Below are 25,508 nucleotides of genomic sequence, written 5' to 3'. Positions count from 1 at the left end.
TTGATAGCACTTTTTAGATCATCACATATAAAAACCTGTTTTGTATGTCAGATTCAATAATCCTCTTATGACAGTATGTAAACAAGTTGCCTAACTAGTTACTATCTTCCCTGCTAAGTATTTTCATAATTTTACAGGCAAACAGGTGGCATTTTTTGCTTCATTTTTTGCCCTAAACTATGTGACCAAATGATTGTTTGAAATCTGTAGCAAAATATGAAAATCTACATAGAGTATGCTTTGGTATGTAGTTTTTCAGTTATGTATTTGGCTCAGTGGCGGTTTAATTAACATGCACTATCTGAAGCTTTGACGTATTTCAGGAATTTTTGTTCAAAAACGCTTGGAAAATTTATTTATTTTTGTTTATTTTTTATTTATTCAAGATACCTCCTTAAAATTATCACTAAATCATATGTATCACTCCATTTAAAGGGAGCCTGTCAGCAGGATTTCACACGCCAAACTTTTTATATGTGCAAGTAGTTATTTCAAAGACAAGTCCCGCAATATTTTTACATGGCCATTCTGTTCCTCCGGTGCTGAGAAATCATCATTTGAGTTGTTATGTAAATATGGCTGTAGATCTGAAGCCTCTGTGACTCCAGCTCTATTGCCGGCTCCTCCTGCTTGACTGACGACTCATTTCCCTGAAGTCACACAGCTAGAGGATGATAGTGAAGCAGGAAGAGGCGGCACTGGGCAGGGAATAGAGCTGGAGTGACAGAGGCTTTAGATCTTTGGCCTCAAACGCTGATTTCTCAGTAATGGAGGAGCAGACTGGCCATGTAAAGGTATTGCTGGAATTGTTTTTCAAAGAGCTACATGAACATATGAATAGTCTGGGGTGTGAAATCTCATTGACAGATTGCCTTTAACCCCTTAAGCCCAAGGGTGGTTTGCACGTTCATGACCGGGCCAATTTTTACAATTCTGACCACTGTCCCTTTATGAGGTTATAACTCTGAAACGCTTCCATGGATCCCGGTGATTATGACATTGTTTTCTCAAGACATATTGTACTTCATGTTAGTGGTAAAATTTCATTCATATAACTTGCGTTTATTTGTGAAAAAAATGGAAATTTGGCGAAAATTTTGAAAATTTCGCAATTTTCCAACTTTTAATTTTTATGCCCTTACATCACAGAGAAACGGCACACAAAAAACTTAATAAATAACATTTCCCACATGTTTACTTTACATGAGCACAATTTTGGAACCAAAATTTTTTTTTGTTAGGAAGTTATAAGAGTTAAAATTTGACCAGCGATTTCTCATTTTTGCAACACCATTTTATTTTTACGGACCACATCACATTTGAAGCCACTTTGAGGGGTCTATATGATAGAAAATACCCAAAAGTGAAACCATTCTAAAAACTGCACCCCTTAAGGTGCTCAAAACCACATTCAAGAAGTTTATTAACCCTTTAGGTGCGTCACAGGAATTTTTTGAATATTTAAAAAAAAATGAACATTTAACTTTTATTCACAAAAAAAATACTTCAGGTCCAATTTTTTTTATTTTACCAAGGGTAACAGGAGAAATTGGACTGCAAAAGTTATTGTGCAATTTGTCCTGAGTACGCTGATACCTGATATGTGGGGGGAAACGACTGTTTCGGCGCATGGCAGAGCTCAGAATGGAAGGAGCGCCGTTTGACTTTTTCAATGCAAAATTGTCTGGAATTCAGATCGGACGCCATGTCACGTTTGGAGAGTCCCTGATGTACCTTAACAGTGGAAACCCCCTACAAGTGACCCCATTTTGGAAACTAGACTCCCCAAGGAACTTATCTAGATATGTGGTGAGGACTTTGAATCCACAAGGGCTTTACAGAAGTTTATAATGTACAGCAGTACAATTAAAAAATCATATTTTTTCCACAAAAATGATCTTTTCACTCCAATTTTTATTTTCCCAAGGGTAACAGGACCCTAAAAATTATTGTGCAATTTGTCCTGAGTACGCTGATACCCCACATGTGAGGGTAAACCACTATTTGGGCACATGGCAGAGCTCGGAAGGGAAGAAGCGCCATTTGACGTTTTTAGCTGGAATTGAGATCGGACATCATGTCGCGATTGGAAAACCCCTGATGTACCAAAACAGTGGAAGCCCCCCACAAATGACACCATTTTGGAAACTAGACCCCCTAAGGAACTTATCTAGATGTGTGGTGAGAACTTTGAACCCCCAAGGGCTTCACTGAAGTTTATAACATAAAGCCGTACAATTAAAAAATCATATTTTTTCCACAAAAATGATCGTTTCACCCTCAATTCTTATTTTTCCAAGGGTAACAGGACCCTAAAAGTTGTTGTGCAATTTGTCCTGAGTACGCTGATATCCCATATGTGGGGGTAAACCACTATTTGGGCGCATGGCAGAGCTCGGAAGGGAAGCAGCGCCATTTGACGTTTTTGGCTGGAATTGAGATCGGACACCATGTCGCGATTGGAAAACCCCTGATGTACCAAAACAGTGGAAACCCCCCACAAATGACACCATTTTGGAAACTAGACCCCCCAAGGAACTTATCTAGATGTGTGGTGAGAACTTTGAACCCCCCAGTGCTTCACAGAAGTTTATAACGCTCGGGCGTGAAAATAAAAAATTTGTATTTTTTCCACAAACATGATCTTTTAGTCACCATTTTTTTATTTTCCCAATGGTACCAAGAGAAATTGGACCCCAAAAGTTGTTGTCCAATTTGTCATGAGTATGCTGATACCCCATATGTGGGAGAAAACTACTGTATGGGCACACGTCGGGGCTCGGAAGGGAAGTAGTCACGTTTTGGAATGCAGACTTTGATGGAATGGTCTGCGGGTATCATGTGCGTTTGGAGAGCCCCTGATGTACCTAAACAGTGGAAACCCCCCACAAGTGATCACATTTTAGAAACTAGACCCCCCCAAGGAACTTATCTAGATATGTGGTGAGAACATTGAACCCACAAGGGCTTCACAGAAGTTTATAACGTACAGCGGTACAATTAAAAAATCATATTTTTTCCACAAAAATGATCTTTTCACCCCCAATTTTTATTTTTTATTTTTCCAAGGGTAACAGGACCCCAAAAGTTGTTGTCCAATTTGTCCTGGGTACCCTGATACCTCATATGTGGGAGAAAACTACTGTATGGGGACACGTCAGGGCTCGGAAGGGAAGTAGTGATGTTTTGGAATGCAGACTTTGATGGATTGGTCTGCGGGTATCATGTGCGTTTGGAGAGCCCCTGATGTACCTAAACTATTGAAACTCCCCACAAGTGACCCCATTTTGGAAACTAGACCCCCCACGAACTTATCTAGATGTGTGGTGAGCACTTTGAATCCCCAAGTGCTTCACAGAAGTTTATAACACCTGGGCGTGAAAATAAAAAAATCATTTTTTTCCACAAAAATGATATTTTTGCCCCCAATTTTTTATTTTCCTAAGGGTAACAGGAGAAATTGGACCCCAAAAGTTGTTTTGCAATTTGTCCTGAGTATGCTGATACCCTATATGTGGGGGTAAAACACTGTTTGGGCGCATGGCAGAGCTTGGAAGGGAAGGAGCACCATTTGACTTTTTCAACGCAGAATTGGCTGGAATTGAGATCAGATGCCATGTTGCATTTGGAGAGCCCCTGATGTGCCCAAACAGTGGAAACCCCCCAATTATAACTCCAACCCTAACCCCAACACACCCCTAACCCTAATCTCAGCCCAAACCCAGCCCTAACCCTAGCCCTAGCCCTAACCCTAACCCTAGCCCTAACCCTAGCCCTAATCCTAGCCCTAACCCTAACCCTAGCCCTAACCCTAATGGGAAAATGGAAATAAATACATTTTTTTTATTTTATTATTTTTCCCTAACTAAAGGGGTGATAACGGGGGGGTTTGATTTACTATTTATGGTGGTTTTTATGTTTGGCAGCTGTCATACGCTAAAAGACGCTGTATATTGTAAAAATAGTTTTTGCATCACCACATATTGAGAGCTATAATTTTTCCGTATTTTGACCCACCGAGTCATGTGAGGTCTTATTCTTTGCAGGACGAGTTGACGTTTTTATTGGTATGATTTTCGGGCATGTGACATTTTTTGATCGCTTTTTATTCTGACTTTTGGGACACAGAATGAACAAAAACCAGCGTTTTATGAATTTCTTTTGGGGGGTGCGTTTACATCGTTCCGCGTGCGGGACAGATAAGTGATACATAGTGACTAAGGACCTGTAGTCGGCCTTTCTTCAGCCATATAGTGACCAGTCTTTGCCGGATTAGTCATGTTCTCCCAATCCTTGTTTATGTGTATTGTCTCCCTGCGAGGGCAACTACTGTTATTCTGTTGGTTGCGTATCAATAGCCCTAATGGCGTTTAAAGTCATTTTTGTCTCGCGTCTCAGTGCATCCTGCGTACCTGCTATTACCACACAGGCACTTTGAGATCGTGCAGTTACGCGAACACTGTCCGCCCTTGTATTGGCAGTATCTGAATCGATCTCCTGCACAAGCTGACTATGCAAAAAGAAACAAGTGAAGCTTTTATATTCCAAATGATCTTTAAAAAATTAGGCATCTGATCCAATAAGACTGAGGTTGCACACATCAGTCTTCTCTTAACCCCTTAACTCCCAGAGCTTTTTTCGGTTTTGTGCTTTCGTTTTTCGCTCCCCTCCTTCCCAGAGCCATAACTTTTTTATTTTTCTGTCAATATGGCAATGTGAGGGCTTTTTTTGTAGGACAAGTTGTACTTTTGAACGACACCATTGGTTTTACCATGTCATGTACTAGAAAACAGGGACAAAATTCCAAGTGCAGTGAAATTGTAAAAAAAAGTGCAATCCCACACTTTTCGTGTGGCTTTTCTGCTAGGTTCACTAAATGCTAAAACTAATCTGCCATTATAATTCTCCAGGTCATTACGAGTTTATAGACACCAAACATGTCTAGGTTCTTTGTTATCTAAGTGGCAAAAAAAAATTCAAAACTTTGCTAAAAAAAAACACGCGCCATTTTCCGAGACCCGTAGCAACTCCATTTTTCGCAATCTCGGGTTGGGTGAGGGCTTATTTTTTGCGTGCCGGGCTGATGTTTTTAATGATACCATTTAGATGCAGATACGATCTTTTGATCGCCGTTATTGCATTTTAATTCAATGTCGTGGCGACCAAAAAAAATGTAATTCTGGTGTTTTTACTTTTTTTCTCACTATGCCATTCAGCTATCAGGTTAATCCTTTTTGTTTATTGATAGATCAGGCGATTCTGAACCTGGCGATACCTAATATGTGTAGGTTTGATTTTATTTTTATTGTTTTATTTTGAATGGAGCGAAAGGAGGGTGATTTAAACTTTTATATTATTTTATTTTTTTTATATTTTTAAAAACATTTTTTCTTCCTTTGGCATACTTCAATAGTCTCTATGGGAGACTAAAAGCTGCCACTACCCGAATGGCTCTGCTACATAGAGGCGATGATCAGATCGTCTCTATATAGCAGATTTACTCACTTGCTATGAGCGCCGACCACTGGGTGGCGCTCATAGCAAGCTGTCACTGACAACCAAATGCTACTGTTCTGGGCACATATCAGCTGTTCAAAACAGCTGACATGTCTCGGGAAAGATGTGGGCTCAACGCCGGAGCCCACATCAAAGGGAGGGAGTCCAACATCGGCGTACTATTACGCTCGATGTCGGAAAGGGTTTAAAGGGCTTGTCCACTACTAAGACAACCCCTTCTTGAAATAAATGTTTGGCCCCAATAAAATAAAAAACTATACTCTCCTCCCGTGCAAGCATTGCAAAACCTTAGGTATCCATAGTTGTGACCACTAATAAAGTGACAGTTAGTTGCTAGTAGTCGTAAGCATGAATACCTAAGGTCCTGCAAAGCCTACACATGAGGAAAGAGACATAGCAAATCAGAAAAACTATACTATATTTCTAGTTGGCAGTATTGGCTAATATTATTATAACTACACCTACTACATATTGGGATAGGATCTTAGAGATGGGAATACCTCAATACCCCTTTAAGTGACGCCAACCATTTAATAAATTGGGCACATCTGTTAATTGTTGTGTGCTGCTACCAAAAAATCTGAAGTATGTGAAACAACTAAAGTGGTGTAACTTTTCAAGAAATTGCCTGTGCTACTGCCATGTTGGCACATGTCTGTGAGACTGCCATTTACACAACAAATGTCACAATATTTTTTGCAACTTCAGTTTTTTTTTACAACAGAATTCTGGGGTAAATGCCTTAATGAATGGGGCCCTACAAGTTTATGTTAATTATTTGACATGCGTAAACTCTCAATTTTCACTTTGCTCCAGTTTTAACACATCTATACCACTTTGAAATGATTAATGCAGACTTTGAATCCCTATGCCATTCTCTGCCTCCTTGAAGACCATCGAAAAAAGAAATCATAAACACCCCCTTAAGGCCCTTCACTTGAAATAACATTGTTATTTTTGTTTATGAGTACAAACAGTAATCTTATATGTTTTCTTACTCATGTAACTACATCATTTACATTGCACTACACAAAAAGATACAGTTTTTTCTTAGGTAGGGAAGTAATAATGTTTCGGGATCTGCATTTTTCTCAACTATCTAGAAGGAGAAAACACATAAAATAATTTGTTAATACACTGAAGTGACCAAATCTATACAGAAAACACAATACAGAGAGGCAGCTAAGGGCAGTCTCACATGCCCAGATAATTCAGGTAGTGGAAAAAGCGGTAGCGGAGCTATCCGTATCTGTGTGTCCCTGTGGATATGTGGTACATCTGTGTGGCACACGTCTGGCATCCATGTGCCGCATGTGTGCCGCATCAGAACCACACGGATAGCCGCCGGGGAAGAAACGCTACAGTAAACACTGTTCCCTGGCGGCTGGTGCTGAATGCCGCTGTCATTCTTCTCTCCTGCTCTGCTGGCAACAGCAAGCGGGAGAGAATGAATGAATAAAAACCCAACGTGGGGTCACCCTCTGTTTGTGAACCAAACTGGCAAAACTCACAGCTGGGAGCTGCTGTTCTCAGGCTGGTAAGGGGCCATTGATCTTGGCCCCCCAGACTAAAAACAGCAGCCCGCAGCTGCCCAGAAAAGGCGTAGCTATTAGATGCACCTATTCTGGAGCTTTGTCTGGTTCTTTCCACTTGCCCTGTAGTGGTGGCAAGTGGGGTTAATAAGGGGTTAATGTCACCTTGCTATTGTAAGGTGACATTAATCCCGGTTTAGTAATGGAGAGGTGTCAATAAGACGCCTATCCATTACTAATACTAGAGTTATTCAAAGATTAAATAAACACACACAAAAAGAACAAAGTATTTCAATGAAAGAATACACTACACAGTTTTAAAAACTTTATTATACTCCTAATCCCATATGGAAGCTATTGTTCTGTAAAAATATCTAAAAAATAATAAACCAACAATATACATTACCTGTCTGCCGTACAATCAAGTCCCACGGCGTAAATCCATCTCGGGAGTTAATCAGTTTACAGCTGGAGCACTGCTAATGTGGCTGCTCTGACTGTAAGCTACTGGGGAATGAATGGAAGCAGCTGGCGCATGCTCAGTAAGTATCGATGACATCACCGCTCATCACTGAGGTTGTGCGCCGGCTGCTTCCATTCATTCCCTGGTAGTTTACAGTCGGAGCAGTCGCATTAGCATCGCTCCGGCTGTAAACTGATTAACCCCTGAGATGGATTTACGCCATGGGACTTGACTGAGCGCCGGACAGGTAATGTATATTGTTGGTTTATTATTTTTTGATTTTTTTACAGAACAATGGTTTTGATATGGGATTAGGAGTATATTAAAGATTTTAAAACTGTGTAGTGTATTCTTTCATTAAAATACTTTGTTCTTATTGTGTGTGTGTTTATTTAACCCTTGAATAACTCTAGGATTAGTAATGGATAGGTGTCTTATTGACACCTCTCCATTACTAAGCCGTGCTTAATGTCACCTTACAATAGCAAGGTGACATTAACCCCTTATTAACCCCACTAGCCACTGCTACAGGGCAAGTGGGAAGAACCCTACAAAGCTCCAGAATAGGTGAATCTAATAGATGTGCCTTTTCTGGGCAGCTGCGGGCTGCTGTTTTTAGGCTGGGGGGCCCAAGATCAATGGCCCATTACCAGCCTGAGAACAGCAGCACCCAGCTGTGAGTTTTGCCAGGTTGGGTCACAAACAGAGGGGAACCCCACATCGGGTTTTTATTCATTCATTCATTCATTCATTCATTCATTCATTCATTCTCTCCTGCTCGCTGTTACCAGCAGAGCAGGAGAGAAGAATGACAGCGGATTTCAGCACCAGCCGCCGGGGAGCAGCTGCTTACAGTAGCGCTTCTTCCCTGGTGGCCATCCGTGAACACGTAGGACAGTGTGAACTGTTCTCTGTGTGCACGTGTTCATCACGTTTTGCGGACCGTGTGCTCCCACAAACACTGACATGTCTCCTTGTTTTGCACACGGTCCGTGTGTCTGTGAAAACTCGCTGACATGTGCAGAGAACCATTCATTTTAATGTGTCTATGTGTGTCAGTGTCTCTGGTACATGAGGAAACTGTCACTACACTACCGGAGCCACTGACGTGTGAAACCGGCCTAATTGACATTCAGCTCTAGCATGACATGATATAGTGGAGCCAATCAGGAGGATCCATCAGAGCCACTATAAAAGCTGAGGCAGGGAAAACAGCAGCCATTTTAGGGTTGTACAGCTTCGGTAAAGAACCTCAGAGCTCAAAACTCAAAATTAGACATAAGAACATAAAACCCCAAAGAATTGTACAAATACACCATCCACACTGTGTTGTACAACTGCAGCAATATTGATGATGAATGTCTGTGAATAATAGCACCAGACTCAGTGTGATATGATGCAGCTGGCATCTGTCCTACTGCACATTTTTTTTTAGAATCCTTCATGCTCTAGAAAGCAGCAAGATAATCACTCAGCTCAGTGTTAAAAAAAATAATAATAATTAGAAAATAGCGTCAGTCCCAGAAATTGTGCTTCTTGACACAAGAGACTGTACTGAATTTTTGCATTTCTTGTGCAACCATGTTTGATAATTGTGTGTGTAATTGTTTTTTAAAAACACAAAAGATAATTCCTCAAAATCAAGAAATTTAACTACAGCCATTTTCCTTACAAATTGTGTATTTCACAACTTTTTTTTTTTTATATATCTGTTTTATTACTCAAATTTTAAATCTCTACATGCCACAGCATTACAGTGCCCTGCCACAGTTCCCTTTATTGGGATGTGTACCAACCTTGCATTTCTAGTCAAATCCTTTCTGGGAAAAGAGATAAATTTGGTTAAGAAAAAAAACTCTACATGTTTAACTTTTCGCATACCTGTTTTACTAGACCAGTATGACAACTGTACACAGCAGAGCAATACTGGGGGCACTTGTTACCGCATTTTGTTTCACGGATGTGTAACTTAACAATGTTAAATTTTTGGCTATTGTCATGGGCCAAGGGGTGAAATAATGTTATAAAAAGAAATAGAAAATGTGACAAAACATTTTGCATACCTGTTTAACTAGTCCAGGTTGACAACTGTACAAGTCACAACATAACTGCAGACTATTGCTGAATTTTATTTTCTGGGCATGTAGATACCATCACAACATTTTTGTTTATGGTTGGTTAATAACATTTGTGTTATTTTTAAAGAAGCTAAAAAAAATATTAGATGTCCCATCAGTAGGACTACAAAATGCAGGATACAATTGGCCTCCTTGCCTCTACAAAGTGTATTAGTGGGGAAGAAGCAAAGGGTGTAATGGAATATATGGTACATTACATATCTTGATCACAGTAGGAAGACGATACCTTTGACCACGACAATGTCAGCTTAAGACAGTGTTCTGCACAGTCCAGCTCCTCCGCCGCCATAACAGTTAATCTTTTACATTGCAGATTTTCAGTTTTGTTAATGACAGCTGTATCTGTTCTGTTCTCGATGAGGACATAACTCAAATGCCTAGCTGTGTTGTTAACTTTGTCAGCTTGTGTGGTAGTGATACCCAAAGTCAAGGTAGAGGCCACAGTCAGTCAAGTCAGGGATGATAATGACAGTCATGATGATGATTATATGCTGGGCAAGATCTGGGAGCCAGGCTAGAGTGCCAAGGAGGTGACGTCATCAGAGTATGTCGGTGTCGGTCTTGACTAAAAACAGCAGAGGCAATGTGCAGCCAAAAGATTTGTCAAGGCTAAATTTACTTCTTCTATGGTAAGCTAAGGAGCAGGTGATGCCACAAATGCTGTTGGTGGAGGAGGCTCGACAGCGCCTGTAAGATCTACGTTTGGTCATGGTGGTGGCCAGTCATATATGCCAGCATCTCGTGTGTGGAAGTTCTTTGATCTCAAAAATGCACTGTACCGCTGAGGCCTTTCAAGGCCCACTGGGTGATTGTTTTGAGGAGCAGCAAGGCACTACCATAACAAAGACAGGTGGTAAAGTTTATGTGGTTGGAAGCTACAACTGGATCCACTGACAGGTGGTGGTTATCTGTCTCCACAAACACCTCCTCTGCACCCTCCTCAACAGCCATGACTCAATCTCCAACAGCAAATAAAAAATGCAAGCACCTCTATTAAAGGGAACCTGCCACCAGAAAAAATGCTATTGACCTGCAGATATCTGAAGATTAATAGCGTTTCTAACCTGCCTGGCTCCTGCACTTACTCAAATGCTGCACTGAGAAAATAAACATTAGTCACAGGGGCACGCTAGCATGGGTTCAGTAACTAATCTAAGAAAAGAGAATGGAAGCTGTAACCGTGCCCCTGGCCCTGACTGACATTTGCTCTGCATTGGAGCTGGCTGTCAGTCAGGGCCGGGGGTGCAGTTACACCTGCAGCTCTGTATACTCAGAGCGGTAACAGAACCTGCATCATTGTCGCCGAGGTGACTGAAACCCGAACACTGCCGGGGGAATTAAAGTTAATATTTCTCCCCACAGTCTTCAGGTAAGTATGTGCGCCGGGCAGGTTAGTAACGCTATTAACCTGCAGATTAACTTCATACCTGCAGGCTAATAGTGTTTTTTCTGGGGTCAGGTTCCCTTTAAGGAGATCAGCCTAATGCATTCTTTATTGATTAATCATTTAAAAGAAAAAGAAGTACTTTATGTAAATGCAAAAGGAATCTCCATAAGTGCAAATAATTATATTGTACAAATACCGTATACAAAAAGGACAATGTTAAAAACACTTAAAAAAGCCAATAGGCAACAATAAGTATCATCAATAAGCTGACAATCTACTCCATCTGCCAATATGTATCACATAATAGAGTACCCTTTAAAATTAAATAAAGTGTTCACCCCAAGGACCTGTAAGTGCCAGTTTCAAAGAATTTATAGAATGTTTATTGCATAGCGCTTGGCCTTGTTATTTGCTTGTGTGACCCCGCCCTAATAAATAGAATATTAGAGATAAAAAGTCCATGAAACATAATTAGAATAATAAATTCTGTAATGAGGAAATATGCACAAAAGAGACGTGTTGAAAAAAACAGAACAGTTGACCATTAGATAATGGGTATTTATTTATTTTATTCACTTATATAGCACCATTAATTCCAAAGCATTTTACAGTCATTATCAGGTATAGGAGGGACCTGAAAGTTGAGGCAGAGGAGAAAGGAAGAAAGTCCCACAAGTATTGCCACTAGAACTGTTTCTTCATCAGAGGTAAAGACTGTGAATTTGTAAACAAAATTTTAAAAACTGATTCATGTGACTCTTGAATAAATCCTAAGAAGTCAAATACAGATGCCTCATATGGATATTTTTTTTATTTGTTCCATTTTTCTGTTTCCGTATTGTAATCTGTATTTGTTCTGCTTTCTGATTTTTGTTTAATATTCATTGCTGCTTTTTTTGTTAAGGATTTATTTTTAAATAGTGTCTGATTTGCAGGCTGGACATTATAGAGCCGGAGGGGCTGATAAGATTGATATACATTTTTGTGGGATACAATTTAGTGGCATATGAGGTCAGTGTACGGTCCTGTTCCATGAATGACAGTATTCCCTGTGCATGCAGAGATAGCTGTAAATCACCAAGTAGGATTGTCCATTGGACTCATGCATGCCAGCAACAAGGATTTCAATTAATAAAATGCAAGTGATATTGAATCTTTTCCAATAAACTTATACATCACTATGCTCAGATTCTCCTTCTACTGTATATACCATGCTGTCCATGTATTTCATGTGGACAGCATGGAATAGAGATGCAAAATTTCTATTCCAAAATTCCTATTCCTTTATGTTCTCTAAGATAGCAATTGTAACATCCACTGATCTTCACGGTGTCATCAATGGAATGAAAGAATCCACACTATCTATAAACATAGAGACAGTTAGGGAATACTTAGATAATTTAATATAAATTTCCTGGTCCATTTGAATTACTTCCTAGGGTACTGAAAGAATTAGCAGAGGAAATTGCAGAACCACTAGCCAGAATCTTTGAAAAATCCTAGAGAACAGGAGAAGTCCCAGAAGATTGGAGAAGGGCAAATGTTGTCCCTATCTTAAAAAAAACAAAAGAAGATGAAGCCAGGAAATTACAGACCAGTGAGCCTTACTTCTATACTAGGAAAGATATTTGAACAAATTATTAAACAACATGTATGTAAGTACTTGGATAAGAATACAGTCATTATCCAGAGACAGCATGGGTTTGTAGCAAACAAGTCATGTCAGAATAATCTAATTTTCTTCTATGATGGAATCACTGGCTAGGTGGATGAGGGAAATGTGGTATGTACAGTAAATCTCCACTTCATCAAAGCATTTGATAAAGTGTCTCATACTATTCTTATTGACAAGGCTCTGGTTAGGTGGCTTCATAACTGGCTTAGTGCTCGTACTCAAAGAATGGTACTAAATGGTTGCACATTCAATTGGAAGAGTGTTTCAAGTGGGGTACCACAAGGCTCTGCCCTGGCCCCAGTGTTGTTCAACATTTTTATAAATGATTTTTATATAAGGGAACTGAAGGTAAACTAATCAAATTTGCAGACGATGCAAAGCTAGGAGGGATAGCTAACACTAGAGAAGACAGAGAAGAAGAATCTAGATAAGCTTGAACAATGAGCAGTGATGAATATAATGGTATTTATTATTTAACAGTGAAAAATGCAAGATTCTACAAATGGGCAAGAAAAGCAAAAATTACATTTATAGAATGGGAGGAATTGAACTAAGCAACAGCACATGTGAAAAAGACTTGGATATACTAATAGATCACAGACTGCATATGAATCAACAGTGTGATGCAGCAGCAAAAAAGGCAAACACGGTTCTAGGATGTATTAAGAGAAGCCTAAAGTCTAGATGGCATGAAGTAATTATCCTTCTCTACTCCTCCTTGGTCTGACCTCAGCTGGAATACTGTGTCCAATTCTGGGCGCCATATTTTAAAAAAGACATTCAAAAACTGGAACAAGCTAAGAGAAGAGCTACCAGGAAGGTGAGCAGACTGCAAAGTATGTCCTTCAAGAAACGATGAAAAGATCTAGGAATGTTTAGCTTGCCAAAAAAGACTAAAAGGAGACTTAATAGCTGTCTACAAATATCTGAAGGGGCAACACAGTGTACAGGGATCATCATTATTCTCATTGCACATGGAAATATGAGAAGCAATGGAATGAAACTGAAAGGGAGAAGATACAGATTAGCTGTTAGAAAAAACTTTTTGACAGTGATGGTGATCAATGAGTGGAACAGGCTGTCACGAGAGGTGGTGAGTTCTTCTTCAATGAAAGTCTTCAAACAGAGGCTGGACAGACATCTCTCTGAGATGGTGTAGTGAATCCTGCATTGAGCAGGGATTTGGACACGATGACCCTTGAGGTCCCTTCTGACTCTAACATTCTATGATTCTATGTACAGTGTGTTAGGTTCCCTTTAAATTCAATCCATTGACATCTATAAGTTAAAAATGATAACAATATGGATCCATTGAAACATTCTATGTACACTACCATTCAAAAGTTTAGGTTCACTTAGAAATGTCCTTATTTTTGAAAGAAAAGCACAGTTTTTTCCAATTAAGCTAACATTAAATGATTCAGAAATACATTCTATACATTGTTAATGTGGTAACCATCACTCCAGTGTTCTTATGGTACTTTGTGTTTGCTAACTGTGTAAGAAGGCTAATTGTTGGTTAGAATACCCTTGAAAACCCTTGTGCAAGTACCGTATATACTCGAGTATAAGCCAACCCGAGTATAAGCCAACTCCCTAATTTTGCCACAAAAAACTGGGAAAACGTATTGACTCATGTATAAGCCGAGGGTGCACAGTGAGTGGCCTCAGTTATCTGCAGTGTGTGGCCCCAGTTATGATGCACAGTGAGTGGCCCCAGTTATGATGCACAGTGAGTGGCCCCAGTTATCATGCACAGTGAGTGGCCCCAGTTATCATGCACAGTGAGTGGCCCCAGTTATCATGCACAGTGAGTGGCCCCAGTTATCATGCACAGTGAGTGGCCCCAGTTATCATGCTCAGTGAGTGGCCCCAGTTATCATGCTCAGTGAGTGGCCCCAGTTATCATGCTCAGTGAGTGGCCCCAGTTATCATGCTCAGTGAGTGGCCCCAGTTATCATGCACAGTGAGTGGCCCCAGTTATCATGCACAATGAGTGGCCCCAGTTATCATGCACAGTGAGTGGCCCCAGTTATCATGCACAGTGAGTGGCCCCAGTTATGTGCACAGTGAGTGGCCCCAGTTATGTGCACAGTGAGTGGCCCCAGTTATGTGCACAGTGAGTGGCCCCAGTTATCATGCACAGTGAGTGGCCCCAGTTATCATGCACAGTGAGTGGCCCCAGTTATGCTGCACAGTGAGTGGCCCCAGTTATCATGCACAGTGAGCGGCCCCAGTTATCATGCACAGTGAGTGGCCCCAGTTATGATGCACAGTGAGCAGCCCCAGTTATCTGCACAGTGAGTGGCCCCAGTTATCATGCACAGTGAGCGGCCCCAGTTATGATGCACAGTGAGTGGCCCCAGTTATCATGCACAGTGAGCGGCCCAAGTTATCATGCACAGTGAGCGGCCCCAGTTATCATGCACAGTGAGCGGCCCCAGTTATCATGCACAGTGAGCGGCCCCAGTTATCATACACAGTGAGTGGCCCCAGTTATCATGCACAGTGAGTGGCCCCAGTTAGGATGCACAGTGAGTGGCCCCAGTTAGGATGCACAGTGAGTGGCCCCAGTTAGGATGCACAGTGAGTGGCCCCAGTTAGGATACACAGTGTGTGGCCCCAGTTATGTGCACAGTGAGTGGCCCCAGTTATGTGCACAGTGAGTGGCCCCAGTTATGATGCACAGTGAGTGGCCCCAGTTATGATGCACGGTGAGTGGCCCCAGTTATGATGCACAGTGAGTGGCCCCAGTTATGATGCACAGTGAGTGGCCCCAGTTATGATGCACAGTGAGTGGCCCCAGTTATCATGCACAGTGAGTGGCCCCAGTTATCATGCACAGTGAGTGGCCCCAGTTAGGATGCACAGTGAGTGGCCCCAGTTATGTGCACAGTGAGTGGCCCCAGTTATCATGCACAGTGAGTGGCCCCAGCTTTGCTGCACAGTGAGTGGCCCCAGTTATGTGCACAGTGAGTGGCCCCAGTTATCTGCACAGTGAGTGGCCCCAGTTATCTGCACAGTGAGTGGCCCCAGTTATGTGCACAGTGAGTGGCCCCAGTTATCATGCACAGTGAGTGGCCCCAGTTATGTGCACAGTGAGTGGCCCCAGTTATCATGCACAGTGAGTGGCCCCAGTTATCATGCACAGTGAGTGGCCCCAGCTTTGCTGCACAGTGAATGGCCCCAGTTATCTGCACAGTGAGTGGTCCCAATTATCTGCACAGTGAGTGGCCCCAGTTAGGATGCACAGTGAGTGGCCCCAGTTAGGATGCACAGTGAGTGGCCCCAGTTATGATGCACAGTGAGTGGCCCCAGTTATGATGCACAGTGAGTGGCCCCAGTTATGTGCACAGTGAGTGGCCCCAGTTATCATGCACAGTGAGTGGCCCCAGCTTTGCTGCAGAGTGAGTGGCCCCAGTTATCTGCACAGTGAGTGGCCCCAGTTAGGATGCACAGTGAGTGGCCCCAGTTAGGATGCACAGTGGGTGGCCCCAGTTAGGATGCACAGTGAGTGGCCCCAGTTATGTGCACAGTGAGTGGCCCAAGTTATGTGCACAGTGAGTGGCCCCAGTTATGTGCACAGTGACTGGCCCCAGTTATGTGCACAGTGAGTGGCCCCATTTATGATGCACAGTGAGTGGCCCCAGTTATGTGCACAGTGAGTGGCCCCAGTTATCATGCACAGTGAGTGGCCCCAGCTTTGCTGCACAGTGAATGGCCCCAGTTATCTGCACAGTGAGTGGCCCCAGTTATCTGCACAGTGAGTGGCCCCAGTTATTTGCACAATGAGTGGCCCCAGTTATGATGCACAGTGTGTGGCCCCATCATGTTGCTACTGCCGCTGCCTTCCTTACAAAAAACAAACAAAAACCTGTATACTCCCCTCAGTCGCTGCCTCCTGCTCATCGGCGTTGCGCTCTGCAGTGACTGTGCAGGCAGAGGGCGCGATAGCGCTCTCTGTCCTGAATGTCACTGCAGAGGATGCAAGACAGCAGAGCGCAGGGACAGGTGAATATGCCTCCCAACCCCCCCCTTCATACTCACCTGGTCCTGGCGCTTGTCTATGCAGCTCCCCTGCTTGTTCCATGATGTCGGCGCTGCTCTCTTCCTGGTTCAGCGGTCACATGGCACCCGCTCATTAAATATGCGCATATTTAATGAGCGGGTACCATTTGACAGCTGAAGCAGGAAGAGAGCAGCGCCGACAACATGTAACAAGCAGGGGAGCTGCAGAGAAGGGTGAGTATGATCTGACACCCCCGCTCCCCCTCCCCTGCCGATCCCCCCCGGTATATGACTCGTGTATAAGCCGAGAGGGGGACTTTCAGCCCCAAAAAATGGGCTGAAAATCTCAGCTTATACACGAGTATATACGGTATGTTAGCACAGCTGAAAACAGTTTGTCTGATTAGAGAAGCTATAAACTTGATGTCATGGTTTACTGAGACATCAGGTTAGGGTATGTAAGAGTTAACATGGAAAGCCTCTCTGTGGATCCAGGGAGGGTTCTTATAGCCTCATGGAAGAGCCGTCCTCTGTCGTTTATACTCTTAGCTGAGTGTGCCTGACCCTGTTCTGCCTGTGCTTCATACCTGTCGTTGTGTGTCTGTTTGGTGCTTGATCCGGTCCCATCACGGTTTACGTCTCTTGTCTGCTGATTTGGTACTTTCTCGCCCATCCTGTGTATGACCTTTGGCTACATTATTGACCTCCCTCTGTACATCCCTTCAGTACCTCGCCGCCCGCGCCGTGTATGACCTTATGGCTTGTTTGACTATTGGATTACTCTGAGCCACATTATTATCAGCATAACTGTTAGTGCTTCTAAAGCTTGTCTGTGGCCCCGCCCAGCTTCTCTGACGCGCGGTCACATGACCGCAGGTCCTGCAGACTTCGGGCGCCTTACTACCGCTCCGCCCTCCCCGCTGGTCCTGAAACTGGTCTATCTATACCAGCGCTGCGCTCCTGGCTCTCACCACGGTGAGTAGGTACCCTTCACTCTGGTAACCTGCCCTTGGCACCTGAGTGGCAGCGTTATCCAGCTGCCTCCTGACATTATAAACGCCCATTACCATTTTCTTCCCCCTCTCTGGGAAAGGTGTGTGTGTGTGACAGGCTTGTATTATGGATCCTATGCAAGTGCTGTCAGACCAGGTAAAGCAATTGACACAAATGTTTCAAAAGTTAAATGTGGAGCAACGCACTATGGCCCAGACCCAGCAACAGCTGGTGGACACAGTGCAGGGAGCCGTCTCTGCAGGGGCTCTCGGTCCTGAGAGCAGGGATGTGTCACTTGCATCCCCTGAGTCTCCTGTTAAGCTGCCGGACTGTTTTTCTGGGGATAAAAGGGAGTGCAGGGCTTTCAGGGAGGGGTGCAAATTATTTTTCTCCCTGAGACCACGTTCTTCCGGGGGGAGAGTTTCAGAGGGTGGGGGTGATTATCTTGTTACTTTGGGGTGCCCCACAAGCCTGGGCGTTTTCTCTTGCCCCTACGGCCCCGGAACGAATGACTGTGGATGCGTTTTTTGAAGCCCTGGGTCACATTTATGACGAACCAGACAGGGTTCGAATGGCTGAGGATATGGTAATGAATGCACGTCAGGGTCGGCACTCAGCGGAGTGGTTCTGCTCAGAGTTCCGATGGTGGTTAGCGGAGGTCTCTTGGGATCATGCCGCTCTCCGGGGACTATTCCGTAGAGGCCTGTCTGAGCGTCTTCAGGATGCCTTAGCCCTGCATCCCCCTCCTGACACTCTGGAGGATGCCATGACCCAAGCTGTGCGGATGGATCGCCGGCTATGAGCCAGCGGAGTTATGCACTCTGAAACCTCCTTATTTTCTGGCAGTAAAGAGGTTGATGCCAGTCCGGTGCCCATGGAAATTGGCGCCACCTCAGTCAAAGAGAAAGAAAGGAAACGCCGTCGAGAGAAGCAGCTCTGCTTTTATTGTGGAAAATCAGGACATTGGAGGAGGGTTTGCACATCGTGTCCGTTATCCTACAAGCCGACGGTAAACTACTAGGTCTGGGTAGTGGTCGAGGAGACTGCCCAGACCTTCAGGTACTTTTTTCCTCATGCCCTAAAATTTTGCTTGAAGTTGAACTGGTAGTAGACAATTATCATTTTGTTTCTACAGCGTTGGTAGACTGCGGTTCATCCCTCATCTGGTCAGCTCCCGCATCATCTCCCAACTCAAGATAGGGACAGTCAGGCTGGAGACCCCACTGAAAATCATGGCCATTGACTCTTACCCCTTCACCTGTTCAGGGATTCTTTTTGTTTCTGACAGTTTTTCCCTGCAAATCGGTTCTTCTCATCTAGAGAAAATTAAATGTTTTGTGATGGACAAATTGCCCACAGGGCTGGTATTGGGCATGCCGTGGCTTCAACGGCACAACCCAGTGATTGATTGGGAAAAAAGGGAGATTGTCAAGTGGGGTTCTAAATGTTTTGACTGTTGCCATAAATCTGTCTTGTGTGTGTCACCCGCAAAAACTGTCTACGAGTCTTCTGTCTGGAGGGTATTCCGGAGTACCTCAAGGACTTTGAAGACGTGTTTTCTGAAAGTGCGCCGAGGCATTACCCCCGCATAGGCCATTTGACTGGACTATTGATCTGATCCCTGGGTCCAAATTGCCCAAAGCTCGTTTATTCAATTTGTCAGGCCCTGAGCATCTTGCTATGAAGGAATACATCGTTGAAAGTCTCCGTAAAGGGCATATAAGAGCTTCAGTTTCCCCAGTAGCAGCAGGATTTTTCTATGTTAAAAAGAAAGATGGTGGCCTACGCCCCTGCCTCGACTTTCGAGAACTCAACAAAATTACGGTCAGAAATACATACCCCTTACCCCTGATTCCAGATTTGTGTAAACAGCTCTCGGGGGCTAAGTGGTTTTCTAAATTGGATCTTAGAGGGGCCTATAACTTGATAAGAATCAGAGAAGGAGACGAATGGAAGACAGCTTTCCTCACGTCAGAGGGATTGTTTGAAAATTTGGTGATGCCATTTGGTCTCACTAACGCACCAGCTGTCTTTCAAAATTTCATTAATGTGGTATTTGCGGACCTTATTGGCCGCTTTGTTGTTGTCTATATAGATGATATCCTAATATATTCCGCTGACAAGGATTCTCATTTATTACATGTTAAGACAGTTCTCCAAAGACTTAGAGAAAATCAACTCTTTGTCAAGCTTGAATAATATACATTTTTTGTCCAGGAGTTAACATTTTTAGGGCTGATAATCTCGCCACAGGGGTTTCAGATGGATCCCAAGAAGGTGTAAGCCATTGTGGAGTGGGTCCAACCTCAGGACCTGAAGGGACTCCAGCGCTTCTTGGGATTCGCAAATTAGTATCGCAGGTTCATTAAAGGCTTTTCACAGATAGTTAAGCATCTCACTGACCTCATGTGTAAAGGGGCTGATATTAGAAATTGGTCTCCTCAAGCCAAACAATCTTTTCTTGTCCTAAAGAATTGCTTTATGTCTGCTCCGATATTGGTTCAACCGGACCCATCCTTGCCATTTGTAGTGGAGGATGATGCTTCAGAGGTGGGGGTGGGGGCTGTATTGTCTCAGGGGTCAGCTACTCTGACTAACCTTAGGCCTTGTGCCTATTTTTCAAAAAAATTTTCTCCAGCAGAGAGAAATTATGACGTTGGAAACAGAGAGCTTCTGGCAATCAAGTTGGCATTCGAAGAGTGGAGGCATTTTTGGAGGGGGCAGCTCACCCTATTACAGTCATTACTGATCACAAAAATTTTGAATATATTAAAACTGCCAAAAGATTGACTCCCAGGCAGGTCCGCTGGTCACTTTTTTCTCCAGATTTCAATTTTCGATTACTTTTCGACCAGGGTCTAAGAATGTGAAAGTGGATGCATTATAACGCAGTTTTGAGCCGTTGTCCACCCCTGACCCACCGTCCTCCATTCTTCAACCCGGGGTGGTTATAGCCGAGCTGTCTTCGGAATTGGAGCGAGAGATTTTGGGGGCTCAATCTTTAGCTCCAAGGTCCAAACCCGCACATAAATTGTTTGTTCCACAGCACTTGCGCACCAATCTCCTTCAGGAGTTCCATGACTCAAAATTGGGCGCTCATCCAGGTACATGTGAAGCAGTAAAGAGAGTTTTTTGGTGGCCATCTATATTTGCAGAGGTTAAGAGATATGTTGCAGCATGTGGGGTGTGTACCCATTCCAAGAGCTCTCATTGCCGACGGGCCGGGGAATTGGTACCTTTACCAATCCCTAGAAGACCTTGGACTCATTTGTCCATGGCCTTCATGTTAGGAGTGGCGGAAGACACTAAATAAAAAATAAATAAAGTGCCTTTGCCACCCGGGGTCCACCGTGCGGTAGATGGAAAAAACGCTGCTAGAGAGGCAGAGCACAAGGCGGTAATGTGCACAAAGGTTAGACGGCACCCAGTGCACAAAAGCAAGCTCTGTTATACTCACAGAGCTGCAGGCAAATAAGCTCAAATTAAACGCTGAGTCTGTTCAGAGTCACAGACACACAGCGATATAGTCGCGGTATTCGCGGTCACAGGAGTAGCCTTAAACAGCAGGACTACACCGTCTAGACCTACCGCCAAATAAGGTGCGAAGCGTCGCAACTGCGGACGCAGAGAAAGCTGCAACTGCAGCGCGGCAAGAACTGAGCAAGGCGCTGCAATAACGCTGGCGCAATGCAGACGCTAAGCTGCTGAGCAAGATGGAGCATATGCGTGCTGGCGCTAGCGCTGCTACTGGCTGAACCCAAACACTCACACAATCGCATTATCAGAGGGAAGGGGTTTCTTAATAAGTCAGTCACCAGTCCAAGCATCCATCACCATAAATACAGCAGCAAGTATGAAATACTAGCGCATGGCGGAACAGCCATGCGCGCTTTTAATACCAAACGGGACCTTCCGGAAGTCTCCAAGGCTCCAGGAGGAGCCAATAGGATTAGACACAGGACCTGAGCATGTGACTCCTGAACTCCAATGGGAGCTCGTCCCATGAGCATGCTCAATGGAGGGAACAGAGGACTTAGCCTCTGGAGAGAGTTGCCGCAAGGCACTCTCCTCTGCAATCTCCTCTACCGCAGATGAAACGCAGGAGACTGCAGCATGTAAGGGTCTAGATTTCATCATAGGGAAGGAAGAAATCAGACTCCTAACACTTCATTACTAATCTCCCTCCATCCCGGGGTAACACTGTGGTTTGGGTAATGGTGGACAGATTCTCCAAGTTGGCACACGTTGTACCTATGGCTAAGTTACCATCAGCTGAAGTTCTTTCTAAACATTTCCTTTCTCAGGTTGTTCGTCTTCATGGGGTGCCTATGAATATTGTATCCGATAGGGGGACATAATTTGTAGCTAAGTTTTGGCAGGCCTTTTGCAAGAAGTTGGGGCTATCTCTATCTTTTTCCTCAGCTTATCACCCAGAAAGCAATGGACAGATGGAGCGCACCAACCAGTCGCTGGAACAGATTCTCCGATGTTTGACTTCCACTTTGCAGGATGACTGGTGCGATGCCTTGCCATTGGCGGAATTCGCCTTCAACAATCGTGTAGTAGGTCACCGTTTTTTGTTAATTACGGATTAAACCCTCATTTCGGTGAATTCTCACGTCTGGATTCTAACCGTTCTGTGGCTGAGGACTGTGTTAACCGGCTCAGTGATCTATGGTCAAAGGTGCGTTTGAATGTCTCCAAAGCACAAGGGAGATATAATTTTTTTGCGGATAATAAGAGGGGCTCTGGTCAGACGTTTCAGCGTGGGGATAAGGTGTGGCTTTCCACGCAAAAAATAAGCCTAAGGTTACCCTCCACCAAACTTGGGCCGAAATTCATTGGCCCTTATGATATAACCGAAGTGATTAACCCGGTAGCGTATCGCTTACTCCTTCCTTCATCTTTGAAACTCCATAATGTTTTCCATAGGTCCTTGCTTAAACCTGTAGGTTCGGTGGTGGAGGATCCTGGTTCTCTTCCAACCCCGGTATTGGTTGACGGACATATGGAATTCGAAGTTCATCATATTATACAGTCTCGATGGGTTTGTGGGTCTTTGCAATACTTGGTGCATTGGAAGGGGTACAGTCCGGAGGACCGGTCTTGGGTACCAGCCAGATCGGTGCACACTGATCGCCTGGTTAGGGCATATCATGCTCGATATCCTGAGAGACCTGGGGGTCCGGAGGCCCCCCATTGAAAGGGGGGTACTGTCATGGTTTACTGAGACATCAGGTTTGTTTAGGGTATGTAAGAGTTAACATGGAAAGCCTCTCTGTGGATCCAGGGAGGGTTCCTATGGCCTCATGGAAGAGCCGTCCTCTGTCGTTTATACTGTTAGCTGAGTGTGCCTGACCCTGTTCTGCCTGTGCTTCATACCTGTCGTTGTGTGTCTGTTTGGTGCTTGATCCGGTCCCGTCACAGTTTACGTCTCTTGTCTGCTGATTTGGTACTTTCTCGTCCGTCCTGTGTACCACCCTTGGCTACGTTATTGACCTCCCTTGGAATACCCCTCCTGTACCTCGCTGCCCGTCCTGTGTATGACCCTTGGCTACATTATTGACCTCCCTCTGTACATCCCTCCAGTACCTCGCCGCCCGCGCCGTGTATGACCTTATGGCTTGTTTTGACTATTGGATTACTCTGAGCCACATTATTATCAGCATAACTGTTAGCGCTACTAAAGCTTGTCTGTGGCCCCACCCAGCTTCTCTGACGCGCCGTAATGTGACCGCAGGTCCTGCAGACTTCAGGCGCCTTACTACCGCTCCGCCCTCCCTGCAGGTCCTGAAGCTGGTCTATCTATACCAACGCTGCACTCCTGGCTCTCACCACGGTGAGTAGGTACCCTTCTCTCTGGTAACCTGCCCTTGGCACCTGAGTGGCAGCGTTATCCAGCTGCCTCCTGACACCTGACCTTCCTCTGAGATAGTTGAGAATCTGGAGCATTACATTTGTTGGTTCCATTAAACTCTCAAAATGGCCAGAAAAAAAGAACTTTCATGTGAAACTTGACAGTCTATTCTTGTTCTTAGAAATGAAGGCTATTCCATGCAAGAAATTGCCAAGAAACTGAAGATTTCCTACAATCGTGTGTACTACTCCCTTCAGAGGAGAGGACAAACAGGCTCTAACCAGAGTAGAAAGAGAAGTGGGAGGCCCCACTGCACAACTGAGCAACAAGACAAGTACATTAGAGTCTGTAGTTTGAGAAATCGACACCTCACAGGTCCTCAACTGGCAGCTTCATTAAATAGTACATGCAAAACGCCAGTGTCAATGTCTACAGTGAAGAGGAAACTCTGGGATGCTGGCCTTCAGGGCAGAGTGGCAAAGAAAAAGCCATATCTGAGTTAACAAAAGGAAAAGATTAATATGGGCAAAAGAACACAGACATTGGACAGAGGAATATTGGAAAAAAGTGTTACGGACAGACATATCCAAGTTTGAGGTGTTTGGATCACACAGAGGAACTTTTGTGAGACACAGAACAACTGAAAAGATGTTGGAAGAGTGCCTGACGCCATCTGTAAAGCATGGTGGAGGTAATGTGATGGTCTGGGGTTGCTTTGGTGCTGGTAAAGTGGGAGATTTGTCCAAGGTAAAAGGGATTTTGAATAAGGCAAGCTATTACTCCATTTTGCAACGCCATGCCATACACTGTGGACAGCGCTTGATTGGAGCCAATTTCATCCTACAACAGGTCAATGACCCAAAGCACACCTCCAAATTATGCAAGAATTCTTTAGGGAAGAAGTAGGCAGCTGGTATTCTATATGTAATGGAGTGGCCAGCGCAGTCACCAGATCTCAATCCCATTGATCTGTTGTGGGAGCAGCTTGACCGTATGGTACGCAAAAAGTGCCCATCAAGCCAAACCAACTTGTGGAAGCATGGGGTGAGATTTCTCCAGATAACCTCTACAAATTAGCTACTAGAATGCCAAAGGTCTGCAATGCTGTAATTGCTGCAAAGGGAGCATTCTTTGACGAAAGCAAAGTTTGAAGGAGAAAATTATTATTTCAAATAAAAATCTTTTTTCCGAACCTTGTCAATGTCTGGACTAGATTTTAAATTCATTTGGAAACTCATCTGATTAATAAAATTATGAGTTTTCATGGAAAACACAAAATTGTCTGGGTGACCCCAAACTTTTGAGCTGTAGTGTATATAAAAAAAGAAAGGAATGTGGATCATAACACTTAGTTATGCTGTTGCAGTGCCATGCAAAATTCAGAAACATAACACGTACGTGTGAAAAAGCCCTAAAGGTTTAATGTATGTAGACACGATTTAAGTGAGCATTAAATAGCACAATTATGTTGCAATCAAAGAAACTGTAATAACAAGATTATATCAAGTTCCACAACTTAAGGGGGTTTTACACACAGCGATATCGCTAACAATATCTCTAAAGCATCACCGATTTGGTGACGCAGCAGCGATATCACTAGCGATATCGCTATGTGTGATACTTACATCCGACCGGCTCCCCCGCTGTCCATCGCTGATCGCACGAGATGGCACAGCTCCATTTCTCGTTGGGCGCTTCCTGCTGGGCTTCCTGCTGCAGCAATCTAGCGGACGATACTTACCTTTCAGACGCGGCGATCCTGACGTCCTCCCGTCCGCGTCCACGCATCGCTCATCGGCGCGATGAGCGATGCGTGGACGCGGACGGGAGGACGTCAGGATCGCCGCGTCTGAAAGGTAAGTATCGTCCGCTAGATCGCTGCTATGTCGCTGTGAGATCTGCCTGTGTGGCAGCTCACTAGCGACCATTTAGCAATCC

At 44.0% G+C, this 25,508-nt stretch overlaps 1 protein-coding gene across 8 annotated transcripts in view; it reads right to left on the bottom strand.

Annotated features, from left to right (window-relative positions):
* The window catches only part of LOC141054222 (aldehyde oxidase 1-like), a 409,838-nt gene that overhangs the window by 340,356 nt on the left and 43,974 nt on the right, over positions 1-25,508 (bottom strand). For 5 of the 8 annotated variants that reach the window (XM_073551460.1, XM_073551462.1, XM_073551454.1 and 2 more), the window contains one exon: positions 6,559-6,616. The exons of the other annotated variants lie outside the window; for them this stretch is intronic. In XM_073551460.1, coding sequence (XP_073407561.1) covers positions 6,559-6,616 — 58 coding nt within the window. The remainder of the gene's footprint in view (positions 1-6,558; positions 6,617-25,508) is intronic. 8 annotated transcript variants of the gene reach the window in all.

The sequence above is a fragment of the Dendrobates tinctorius genome, unplaced genomic scaffold (assembly GCF_039654945.1).
Source record: "Dendrobates tinctorius isolate UK_male_01 unplaced genomic scaffold, ASM3965494v1 ptg000177l, whole genome shotgun sequence".
Taxonomy (NCBI): Eukaryota; Metazoa; Chordata; class Amphibia; order Anura; family Dendrobatidae; genus Dendrobates; species Dendrobates tinctorius.
Note: the sequence above shows the minus strand (reverse complement) of the source record. Positions and strands in the feature narration are given on the sequence as shown.